This window comes from Lissotriton helveticus, chromosome 3_2, assembly GCF_964261635.1.
Source record: "Lissotriton helveticus chromosome 3_2, aLisHel1.1, whole genome shotgun sequence".
NCBI classification, from domain to species: Eukaryota; Metazoa; Chordata; class Amphibia; order Caudata; family Salamandridae; genus Lissotriton; species Lissotriton helveticus.
Genome location: NC_136062.1, coordinates 75,262,584 through 75,275,710, shown reverse-complemented (window position 1 = coordinate 75,275,710; position 13,127 = coordinate 75,262,584). Strand labels below are relative to the sequence as shown.

The 13,127-nt window shown below is 43.2% G+C and overlaps 1 protein-coding gene across 1 annotated transcript in view; it reads right to left on the bottom strand.

Moving 5' to 3' along the window:
- CYP19A1 (cytochrome P450 family 19 subfamily A member 1) overlaps positions 1-6,039 on the bottom strand; it is a 155,713-nt gene extending 149,674 nt beyond the window's left edge. The window contains exons 1-2 of the mRNA XM_078684596.1: positions 5,878-6,039; positions 3,830-3,980 (exon numbers count right to left, since the gene is read on the bottom strand). Of these exons, the coding sequence (XP_078540722.1) occupies positions 3,830-3,980; positions 5,878-6,037 (311 nt within the window). The 5' untranslated portion in view covers positions 6,038-6,039. The remainder of the gene's footprint in view (positions 1-3,829; positions 3,981-5,877) is intronic.
- Between the last annotated feature and the right edge of the window lie 7,088 nt (positions 6,040-13,127).

Genomic DNA, 13,127 nt, shown 5'->3' with positions numbered 1-13,127 from the left:
ATCTATCTCTCTACCTGTCTCTCCCGTTGGACCTTAGCCCTTTTCCCTCTCCCTCTGTATCCCTCTTTCTATCCCTGCCCCCTCTCTTCTTTGTCATGTGCCTCTGTTTCTGTCCCTCCTGGTGCCTCAGTCCCTCTCTCTTTCTCCCCCTCTCTCTGCCTTAGATTCCTATCTTGCTCCCTCTGTTCTGTGTTCTTTGTCCCCTTTCCTCAATTTCTCTCAATTTAAGTACATTATATTACATCTAGGTGTATTTAATCACAATGTAGCCTACCCTCCAGGGTCGGACTGGCCTACTGGGCAGTCAGACAGTACCCAAAGGGGCAAGGGCTGAGTTGACATGTCGATGTGTGGGCGTTTTTTTGGGCTGCTTGTAGGACTGTTTTGGGATCTAGTTGGCCGTTTTTTACTGTTTATTTATATGATTTTACCAAAACATTGTCGGTAGCAGCACAAATGCATATAGACTCCCATACCTTGTAAAAAACAGCTTAATAATATGTCTTTACAAGTTCAAAAGTACCCCGATTTGCAAATGTGGGCCGTTTTTTAACTATCTGATTTGCTAATGAGAGCCACTTTTATTTTGGTGCAGGGCCTATTTTCTGTCCCATTACATAACAATGGGGTTACCCAAGAATCACCCAAAGGACCTGGGTAATGTATACTTATTATACAGCATAAGTACAGTCTCATCTAAACAGATATAATTGTAAAACTCATAATTACTTCTTTGTGAAAACAATTTACAATCCAGGCTGCATGGAATGTCGACGTTTCAACCTGGCAGGTTGTGGGGGTGGGGAGGCATTTTAAGCTTCAAAGACGGGTATTCATCAGGACTGGGTACCGTTTTGGGAAGAGGAGCAACCTGAAACACTCTTCTGGTGTCAGGCCTGTAGAATAAATCAATTGATAAACAAGGGCGTCTGCCTCCTAGATGGAAGTGGTTTTAATCAAGCCCCTAAAGCAAATGAATGCTGCCAGCCATGAAGTAAAGTAATAGTAAAGCATCTATTCTTGAAGCAAGGGTCTATAGATGGCCCTTCGAAAACAGTGCGGTAGAGTAGGATTCTTTGAAGGTAAGAGGGAGACCTCCTATTTGTTTTCTTTGTGTGTGATGTTAAGTTTATAGCCATATTACAAACTCTCCATTACAGTCAGAAGCAGCACCTATCCCCATCTTTAAGTTGTATGGGTTGGTTATGTGAAAAATCATCATGATACATTTATTCATTAGTACCTTATTCGTTTAGTGGATCTCACCGAGTGGAATATTGTTATGTATCACAATTTCCTGTTCCAGTCAAACCCTGTGGAATAGCTACATTTTACCAACTTTTACCAGCTTTTTAACTGTGATGCAGATTTATATATTTTCACAAGAGCACACGATTTATATAAAATACACATGATATACGGATGGTGGTTTTACTGATAACATCCCTTAATTGGTACGCTCAATGAACACAAAAGTAAAATAGGAAGTGAAACAGGGTCGGACTGACCTATAAGGCAAGCGATCAGGGGAGTGCCTGTCTGGCTGGTCTGACAGGTTAAAGTTTTTGCCAGCTTTTTGGCGGGAAACATCATTTACCACGAAGGCATTACCACTACTAACATTTACCACGTGACACTTACCACGCAGGGTGCCTTCCACGCAGGGTGCCTTCCACGACGTCTTTACCACGGGCTGGGGGGGAGATGTGGTATTCCTTCGAGTCGTTCTGCGTGGGCTTGGGGGGCAGAGGGGGGCTGGGGGGGGGTCTCCCCCCCAAAAATAACAAGCGGTGGGCAGAGGGGGGCTGGGGGGGGTCTCCCCCCCAAAAAATAACAAGCAGTTTACTTAAAAAAAAAAACACGAACATAATTTTAAAAGAAAAAGGAAAGAGCCTCCCCCAAAGACGTGCCGTGTACGTCAAAAAAACAGTCCTTTTTTTATTTTGGTATACGTGTTTTGACGCTTGTTTCAATGGAGGATGGAAGTAAGGGCTCGTAGAGAAAGACGTGCAGGTAAGACGTTTCTAGGCGTAGTAAAATCCTACGTTGTAAATACCAGCGTGGTAAAGCCACTTGCGATGTAAAATTCGCGTGGTAAAGCCATGCGTGGTAATTGAAATCGTGGTATAATCATATATTCCTTTTTGGCTATTTGTGGGCCTGTTTTGTGATCTGCTGGGGTGGTTTTTACTGCTGATTTTACTGATATTAAAAAAATATCCCCTGCCGCAATCTCAAATCCATGCAGTTTTCCATACCTTGCAAAACACTTACTTATACAGCCTGCCTTTCTTTAAAAGTTCAAAACTGTCCCAATTTGCTACGTTTAGCTACATGATTAACTAATCGGGCCGACGTTTATACTAGTACCGTGCCTGTTTTCTGTCCCTTACGAACCTTTAAGGAAAGTCCGGTCACTAACAAATAAACTCGATCCAGCATGAAATAACCAATTGCTAAAGCCAAGTATCTATTTAACTGCTCTGCTCAACAAAAAATATAGCGTCTTCGAATTAGCAGATTGTTACCCTTAGAGGGCGCTGTGGAATTGTAAATGGTGCGACGGCAAAGTCTGCTGATCAGATGTAGTTGCAAGGTTTTGATATAATAAAATCAAGCGCATCCCTGGCAGGGGCGTTTGCTTGGGCATGTAATGAGTAGTATTTCCTGTATTTGTTTCTGCTTGAGACACATTGTCTGTCTGGACCAGCGACTGTGATACTAAACTCTCGCAGGTGGATTGCCCCTGACTTCCTGTAACTTGAATCAGAAAACAAACGTTGAAAATAGTGTTGGCCACGAGTGCACAAACTGCTAGTGTCAAAATTAATTCCTGGAATGTTGCGTGTTTCTTTATCTTTACAATACATCATTCAGTAAGTAACATCCGATTCCTACATGCTTTCTATATACTACTGCAGACGCACCCCTAAACATTTACATTCACTAATTTCTTCAATTAAAATTTTAAAATGTATTTCTCGCTCAAGCGGGCTCAGTATTTACGAATCCTGCTGAAAACCGAGCACAATAAAGGATAAGTAACTGGGCGGCAGAGCAGCTCAGTTCGTTTTGTTGCACTGAATTGCAGTTTGAGTGTTCCTGGCATGGTTTGCTAATGCTGTGCTTTGGGTCTCCTTTCCTGCCTCCTAACCTGTCAGTCTCAGTGTGGCATGTCTGCCACGGTCTAACAGTGTAGGGGCTTTAACAGGGGGAGTGCTGTTCGTAATGAGACAACAGCGTGTTCATGTACAACCACGTCCAGGTACACACATTCATTCTTGCCCACTGTGTGTTAATTTATTTAACTATAGCAAGATAAGATAATAGTAGCAGTGCTTAACTTGAGTGGGGGTTTCTGGTGCTCGGCACCTGCACTTAATTGTCAACACTGGCACTTATGACTGTCTATCACATGGTGGTGCTGTTTGTCAAATGTTAAGATGCGCACAACAGTTATTTATTAATTCAATATGCATAAAAAATGACTTCTACCTGTGGCCCAAGCCATTGTTAAAGCGTTGGGGGGAAAGAACTAGTCTGAATGTTCACACTTCTAGGAGCTTGGTAGTAGTCGTGTTGGTCTTGTCATTGGCTGCTCTAATTGGTGGTGCAAGCTACAGTGAGTGTTCTTCTGACGAAGGCCCTGGAACTTAATTTTTTATTTTTATTTTTTTTACCTATTAAGGCTTAAGCAATAAATTGTACACCTTACTCGTCATAATGTGCATTGCATGTTAATGAGAATGTCACTAAATTCAATGAACATAGGCTTTTTGTAACACACTCATCTGTTTTCAGAAACATAAAATAGAGTATATGCATGTACTTGCTGATGATGAGTGTTTCCTCGCCGTTGATCCAGACTCGCACAAAGTCTCCGTACAGATTGTTGTAGTAGTTGGCTGCGCTTCCGATGCCTGTCCGGAGAAATCTGCAGTAGGACAGTACAGGGCCAAGGCCCATGCAGTACCCGGGGCCTGGAAGACATGGGATGCAATTAGATGAGGTCTGATGTATACATGCTGCAGGTGCGACACAGGTTTACCCCGACGTGGCACATCTAAACCATCGTTTATTCGAGTCACAGAATCCATCGCGTATCACGATATATCATTAAATCTTTCTTCACGGAACAATTTACAAGCACGTACAGCGTAATGCCCCACGCAGACTGCGATGTTCCGCTATGCAGTTTGTTTAGGCTTTTCCATAACAGCCACATTATGGTGCTAAAAACTAGCACAAGAAGGCAGGGGCAACTGACATGAAGATATGTATACATGAAATACGTGAAAACAAAGAAAACACGAATTCACTTGGGTGCAAGAGAATTTGTACCTCCCCAGTAAACTCGGCTCTTCGGCAGAAGTGAGTCTTCCTTCAGTAGTAGTCAACTAACAGACTTCACAACTCACTCAGCAAAACATTCATTCTTGTGCAAGGGTCTTTTGTACAGAAAATGACCCGCCCCGGTTAAAAAACAAAAAACACGTCTCTCCAGCCTCTATATCACAAACAGCATGCAACAGAGTGCCAAAAAGTGAACAACGCACAACATAATGGTAAAACGTGGAAACTTTCAAGGACTATAATAAATGAAAAATGTATATAAATACAACCAGAAACCTTGTCTTTTATTCTCAGAAAACGGCACTTTTGCCTGGCTGCAACAAGACTTCCCCCAACGTTTTGAAACAATATAAAGCGATTTAATGACTTAGGTCATTTTTTCTATTACAGCAGCTAATGGTCCCCTGACTGTAGCCTGGCTCCTATTAAAATGCAGGCGGAATTTCACACACATATTCTTATGAAAACTACAGTTCAAGGCCAGAATGTTTTTGTAAACTAGTAATGAGTGCCAACTAATTAGCAGATTTTTCCCAAATGCATTGTTATATTCGTCATTATTTTTAAAATAATAAGCTTCTCTTTTGTGACATCGACCTTAAGTCTTTAGTTTTTTTTAAATGTATATTCTAAAGCACTGCGTTTTATGATGGTTGTCCATCCTTTTATGATTTTTTTAATGAATCAAATAAAAGTATATTAGTAACGAGTGCACATATATTTTAGTTTGGGAACCGTGTGAACTTCTTCCTATTCAACAGTTTGGTGGTATGTGAGAAGCCAGGGGCAGGGCAAGCTTTCTTATTGCCTTCATGGTTTGCACTTCTTTCCTCTGATAAAACATTCCTGATTAAAGCCCAGTCATTCGCCCCTGTACGGCTTCAAGACCAGACCCTAACCCTGGAGGGTTTGCAGTAAAACTAAAGGTAACGGGCCTCATTTCTATTTTTTAATGTTGGAAATACACTTTAATTAAACGTTTAAATGAATGTGTTGACAATATGAAACAATAATGGCAGTAGGCATACTTTTAAACGAAAACTGCAAGCAGATCGACATGAGCATTAAAAAAACAAAAAGGATTCCTGTAGAGGTGTGTGCATACAGCATTCACCCCAGAACTCAGGGAGTCGGTATCCAATGAAAAAACGAATGTGATCAAATTGAAATTAGAATGTAATGGAATACCCATGGGTAACGATACAACTTTTTAATTATGGCAATTTTTGTATATTGCATTATTGAAAATAAAAGGGGAGGTAAGTAAGTATTGGTAAATCCATTTAAAAAAGTAGTTACGAGTCAACTTTCGTGAACAAGATTTTGTAGGTTTTATTTTTAAACCTTGACTTGATATTTATTAAGTTGGATTGGATGACATTTATATCAGCAATTTAGCACCTGGGGAGTCCATGGAGGCTGCAGGCAGTGTGAATAAAGACATGACAGCATCCGCACATTGAAAGCAGCACCGTTCGCCCAGCCAGTCACACAGCGCCCCGAGCCGCCCGCGAGGCCTCGTACCTGGGATCGATGACGTCTCTTCGTAGCTCCAGACCAGAAGCAGGAAGCACGAGACCAGCAGCAGAGACACGGTGACGGTGGGTGACACTTCGGGGACAACATGGCTGATGTTGTACTGCATGGGGTTGAGGGTTTCCAGCAGCATCTCGCATGAGAACATCTCCCTCGGCTTCCCAAAAAATGAAAACAAGAAGTGTGCAAGAAAAAACGTTAGGAGCCGTTTATATTAAGTGCGCAGTCCACATCGGTGGGAGAGGTGCCCACAACCTTTGCTCCAATGTTGTGTTTTTTTATTGTGGGTCTACGCTGAAGAACACGCCGGGACAACGCACAAGTCAAAACAGAGATAACACCCTCCTGCCCGGACCATGTGACCTTGGTCCCACCTCAGGTTCCTTTCCAGTCGAGGGGCGAAGGCCTTTTATCTTTGGTGCTGTCCTTGGGACCTGCACTGACGTCACCCTCAGATGGCGTGCCAAGCCTTACACTACTAAGGTAATGAGTTTTTAAAACTCGGGGAACGACGAGTTCGGGTCATTTTCAATCGTCCAAACACTTCAAATTTTTTTCCCTCCAACCAGTAGTGAAGGACACAAGGTAACATGGCGCAGGCCTTGGACATGTCTACCCTCCCTGTGCTGTATGTAGGACAGGCGCACAACGCCCATTGGGCTCAAAGGGCTTCAGCCCCCGCACCTCCCCCTGTCCCCCACCCCCTGTCGTCAGGCCCGGTTCCAGGAATTTTTATTTGGGAGGGCCAAGGGTGCATTCGGGTGGGCCACTGCGGGCTCGATTTGTCGCATATCTAGGCAGGTCTGCTTCAGTGCCCTCCTTTATCTCTTCTTAGTCTTTCATGGCCCAGTAAAACACACTATTTCCCAAATCTCTTTCTAAATGTGATCACTCATAAAAAGTGTTTTTTCCATGTAATGTCCCTTTGATGGGAAGAGGAGGTTTCTGAGTTCGGAGTTTCAGGCAAGTGACACTTCCCAGGCTCCCTCTGTGCGAGACTTCAGGGAGAATCCCTCTTCATTACTACCTCCACCTGACCACGTTCTCTGCAGCGCACACCCATGCAGGCTTGATTATCTACTACTCCTCTCCAGTGCACCTTATCTCACAGATGACCTTGTGCCCCAGCCCCATTTCAGGCACCATTGGGCTCCACTTTCATTTTTCCCGATTAAAACATTAGTAAAATTACCTTCAAACTTAAAGCATTGAATATGGTAGTAAATATAATTAGCATGCACTTTGAAGTATGTTCCACAGTAGCCCTTATGACTCAACTGCTAATTAAATAAACAAAAACAGAAAGGCCGGCTTCAGCGCTGATGCGAAAGTCTTTTTTGGAGCCGCACCAATAACCTCTTTCTACGTAAATACCTTTACTCTAACCCTGGGCGGCCAGCTACGCTCCGTGCACGGAGTGCACGGAGTGCCGTCTCCTACGCATATTGCGTAGCCGGCGTAGCCAGGCGGCACTACACGCGCTCCGCAGACGGGGCGTAGCCGGCCGCCACCCGCCTCCCTCCCGCCGTCCCTAAATACATAAATAAAGGCATAAAAAGCTTTTAAAAACACTTACCTTGTCTGCCGCGTCCCCGGGGCTCCCTCTCGCCGTCCCGCGATGCGCGCCGCCATTTCGGATCCTAATGCGCATGCGCGGGCGGCCGCGCATGCGCATTTCTCGTGAGGAATGCGCATGCGCGGCCGCCCGCGCATGCGCATTAGGATCCGATGCGGTGGCGGCGCGAATCGCGGGACGGCGAGAGGGAGCCCCGGGGACGCGGCAGACAAGGTAAGTGTTTTTAAAAGCTTTTTATTCCTTTATTTATGTACTTAGGGAGGGCGGGAGGGAGGCGGGCGGCGCGGAGTGGGGCTACGCGGAGTGCGTGGGTGGGCGTAGTTGTGCGCCCACTTCACGTAGCTCCGCGGAGCCCCACTCCGCCCACTACGCCCAGGGTTACTTTACTCCCACCTTCCAACAGTGCCCCTCATCTCCCAATGGCCCCTCCTATTGAACAACTCCTCGGATTCCCTCACAGCCACACGCCACAAGTGCCCCTCATATCCCCATAGCCCCTCTCCCTATTGACCTCCTCCTCAGATTCCCTTACTGCCACCCTCCACCAGTGCCCCTCATCTCTCCCCAACTCCCCCCTCCCCCATGACCTCTTCCTCGGGTTCCCTCACTACCACCCGCCACCAGTGCCCCTCATCGCTCCATAGCCCTTCCCACTACCTCCTCCTCGGATTCCCTCACTGCCACCCTCTAACAGTGCCCCTTATCTTTACGTAGCCCCTCTCTCATATGCATTTCATTTGTTGTATAGTGCTACTCATATCAGTGTAGTGTGTGTCAGTACTTTACACAACACACACATTATACAGAGGCAATGAATCATACAAGTATTTAAATAAGTCTGTAGGGAATGTCATATAAGCCAATGAGGATTACAAGTTGTATGAATCGCATGTCATCCATACTGGTGGGCAGGATATTTTAAGAGGGTTTGATCTGGGGAAACACAAACTTAGGATTTAAAGAGTATACCATGGCGGTCAGCTTTACTGATAAAAATGTATATCTGCCCAAACATACTCATTTTAGCAACATTAGAATAATGAAAGACTGCGGAAGTTCTAACTATATCACAAAACAAAAAAAAGCGAAGTTCTAACTATACCATTCATGTTTGTATGCAGCTCTTTAATGACAGTTCATTGGTTACTGTCCTATGTGAGCATTGTAACTTCTGAACTGCAAGTAACATAAGGATCTCTGTTACAAAGGCAGTAACCCACTGAGATATCCAGGGCTTTAAGTTGGCCGGGTCTCACTGGGTCTGAGCACCGGCAGTTTTTTTAAGGGGGCCTCCAAACGGGTCTCTATTGGGCTCTGTTTTGTGCGCTGGTCACAGGTAGTCTGTTTTTTTCCGAACTGCAGTGACAGCAGTCTGTTGTCACTGCAGTCCGGAAAAAAGTGCCAGGGCAAAAAACAGAGCCCGATAGAGACCCGTTTCAAGACAGCAGGCACATCGGTGTACCCTGCTCGCACTACTCACAGGTGGAAAGTTACGGCATGACGTCATGCCAGGTGAGCGTGTAGGGGGAAGGGAAATCCTTTAAAGAGAGTCATTTTTTCCTCTGGATTTCCCCTCTCTTTTTGAAACTCAGGAGCAGCAACATTGTTGTGATGTCACCAGTGCTTTAAGTGGAAGCTTTTGCAATATTATATACAAGCCATAGTTGCTTTTCTTTATCTTATGTAACTAACAACCATCGACAAAGCCAATAGTCCTGACTTGTAGGTATGATGTTACTTGTTGTATCATATATCTGGAAGCAATGACAGAAACAGCAAAATAAAAGACGGGCCGCACGCTGCTAAAAAACGATTTTTAACATATTGTTTTTAAGCCACGTCCTCAATTACATTGGCCACGCCCCTTTGAGAGACCCCCCCAGTTTTTTAATCCCACTTAAAGCCCTGGAGCTATCCACATAAAATACAGTTCATCAGCATTTAAAAACTACTAACAGACAAATGATTGCTCTACGGCAGGATCATTAATCACCAGCGTTATCTGGGCATTTTGTACTATTATTGTTGTCCTGCATCAGCCATGATAATGATAAAAACTGTTTAAATGAAGCACACATGAAGTATGTGTCCTGCTGGGCCTGTGCAGATTTTAAAAAGAAAAAAAATTAGTAACGCATTTTCTTACCTACTCCATTAGTCAAACTTTTTCACAGCCTTATGTGATAAGTCACTGCAGGGGTCAGGAAAGGTGAATGGAAATAAACAAACTTCTACTTTAAAGTAGCAGAAGATAGAGCAGAATCTACGGTCTCACAAATCATAGGAGTTGACAATAAGAGATATAACCAGACAGACAATATAATACAACCATTTGCCAAATACTATGAAACTTTATATACGCCGGAAAACACTCCTAATGGCAATACAATTGATAACTACCTAAAAGAGAATCCTACGAACAAAATAACCATATCTGAAGTAGAAACCTTGGCTTTAGAAACAACTAGAGAAGAATTGAACGAAGCTATAAAAACGTTACCATTAGGTAAAGCGGCTGGGGAAGACACCATCCCTTTGGAACTGTAGAAATCATGTATGGAAGAATTAACACCCCTTCTTCTAGAAGTAGTAAACCATATAAGTAGAACAGGGTCCGCTCCGCACTCTTGGAAGAAGGCGAAAATTGTATTCTTTCACAAAAAGGGTAAACCCAAAGAGGAGATGGGCTCATATAGACCTATCTCCTTAATCAATGCCGACGCTAAGATATTTGCAAAATGCTTAGCCAGAAGACTCGCACCGTTATTGCCTAAAATAGTAAGTACACAACAACACGGGTTTGTGATGGGGAGGGACACATCTGCCCATGTAAACACAGCAATAACAGCTTTCGACATAGCTGAGGTAGAGTCTACTCCCTTAGCAATGATAATGCTTGATGCTGAAAAAGCATTTGATCGGGTGGGATGGGACTATCTATGGCACATAATGGGACATATGGGGTTCAGCGGAAACTTTCTAAATGGGATCCGCGCCCTTTATGACAATCCAACCGCATACATTAGTTATTGCGGTCTTACGTCAAACTATTTTGCAATCAGGAGAGGCACACGTCAAGGGTGCCCCTTATCCCCTTTATTATTCGCCTTATCATTAGAACCGTTTTTAAAGGCATTGGATAATCAACCAGAAATAATTCCCTTTAAAACCAGCGGGCAGAGCCTAAAAATAACCGCATACGCGGATGACATTGCCATTTATGCGACTGAGGCTACCGACTCCCTGAAAGTAATTAATTTAGAAGCATCCACATTTGGCAATGTATCTGGTTATAAATTAAACACTCACAAAACCCAAATAATAGCTAATTTTGTCCCTCCCCAACCAATGCCTGAAATTTGTAAGACTGCGACTTATTTAGGAGTACAAATCACCTCAAATATTAAAGAGCTAAACAAGATCAACTACAATAAACTTATGAAAACCACTATTGTGAATTTAAAAAAATGGCACCGACTTCCATTAAATTTAATTGGCAGAATAAATTTAATAAAAATGAAAATCATACCCAAATATTTATATTTATTCAGATCAATCCCGTTGGCACAAAATAAGCTTTTTTTCAAACAATTAGATAGCGCTTTTTGTAACTTTATTTGGGGATATAAGAAAGCCAGGAGATCACTAAAGATGTTAAAAAATCAAATCGGATCAGGCGGTCTCAATTTCCCTGATCTGAAACTCTACTTTTGGGCCTCATTTATAAGGCGTATCAGATCTTTATTAGACTCAGAGAATCTGCTTTTCTACCACCATTTACTCTTAAAAGGAGATTCCAAACAGCTCTTACTTCGTATCACAGACCCCAACTTCTATAAAAGGGTTAAATTTAAGACTGCACGGGATTTAGCAAAGATCTGGAAAGAGATACTTATCTACTGTAAAAGCAACATATATCATACCCAATTAACTTTATGGGACAATCCTGGACTACCTAACATATTTAGTGATGGGGAATCCCGAAGGTGGCAATCGAAAGGTATCAAGGTACTAGGAGACTTATATACTTCTCAAGGTATAATGGATTTCCGTACTTTAAAACAAATATATGGACTGTCCGACACACACGAGTTTAAATATAGGCAAATATACGACTTTTTAGTGCGGAAGAACTGCATTAAAGTCTTATCGAGCGGGGGCATCTGGGATATCTTAAATTCAAAAAAGGAGAAATCAATAATCAGTTTGACATACAAGATCTTTACAGACTTAAGAACGGACGATAATGAAATAATAGCTAATAAATGGAATGTAAAACTGGGAATCAACGTAACAGGAAAACAAATAAGCAATTCGTACACTAACATTCATTATCATGTAAGATCTTCTAGTTTACGTTTACAGCAATATAGAACCATATATATGCTATACTATACACCAGAAAGGATTTCTAAATGGGCCCCCAATAACAATTTGGGAGAGAAAACCAAGTGCCCAAAATGCGATGAATATGCAGCAGATCTTATACACATGCTGTTCACATGTCCAAAACGTGGGAAGTTCTGGGAAGAAGTGGGGAAAATATTAGTTATAAAAAAGGTTTCCAGCACTCCAATAACAGCCCCTATGGTAATATTAGGCCTACATACTACAAATCAACCACACTCTGTATTGCTATCTATTTTACTTTCCTGTGCCAAATTAACTCTAGCTAGAGCTTGGGTTAGCCCAAACCCACCCAACGCCTTGGAATGGTGGCATCTGGTTAACGAAATCAAAACTATGGAATGTGCGTTAGCAGAACTTAGAGGGGTCAAATCATTGCAGAAATATGAGAAAATCTGGGGGAAATTAGAATTGAATTGAACTGGCATTTAGTTTCGATTTATGTTGGGTACTGTTATTTTATGAGATGAGAACAGACTATGTATGTTTATTATGAACCTGCTTAATTTGAAATAATATCGAATGTTCTTGTAACTTTATACCAGGTGAAAATAAATAAAAATAATAAAAAAAAAAAAAGGAAATAAACAAACTTCTTTTCTCCTGTGCTGCATCAACACAGCTGGACAGTAGGCAAAGGTTACCAAAGGTTACGGGTGTCAAAGAAAGGATTTGTCACCTTTCACCATGCAGAGATGAAGGGGTGAAAAAATAAACAAAGCCTCGTTAACATGTAAATGGTCTTGTAAAGACCTGTGAAGTACTGGGGTGCAGCAGCGATAATCTCTAAACCTGTCTGTGTGTGTGCTCCCGGGAAGCTGTCTCGTCCCGGCCTGACACACAGGACGGGGGAGGGTTGAAGCACTTTGATCCTAAAGGCGTTGCGCGCCTGCCTTCAAGCCCTCACTGCGAGGGCCAAGGATCCTGTTTGGGTGGACCAGGCTCATGTTTGGGTGGGCCTGGCCCACCCGGCCCACCCGCTAGAACCGGGCCTGCCTGTCGTGTGTGAGCCCGGGCTGAGACAGCTTCCCCGGCATACACCCAGCCGCACCCGAGTATTTCACACGTCTTTAAAAGACCATCTGCTTGTTAATGAGGCTTTGTTGCTTTTCACCCCTTCTTAGTGCCACCACATATCCACTCTGCATATTGCTGGAAGAGTCGAGCCCCCCCCCCGAAATATTTCGTTGCCTCCCCTCACCCCCCCCCAAAAAAAATTGGCTCTAGTTGCGCCTCTGATGTAGGATACGTGTAT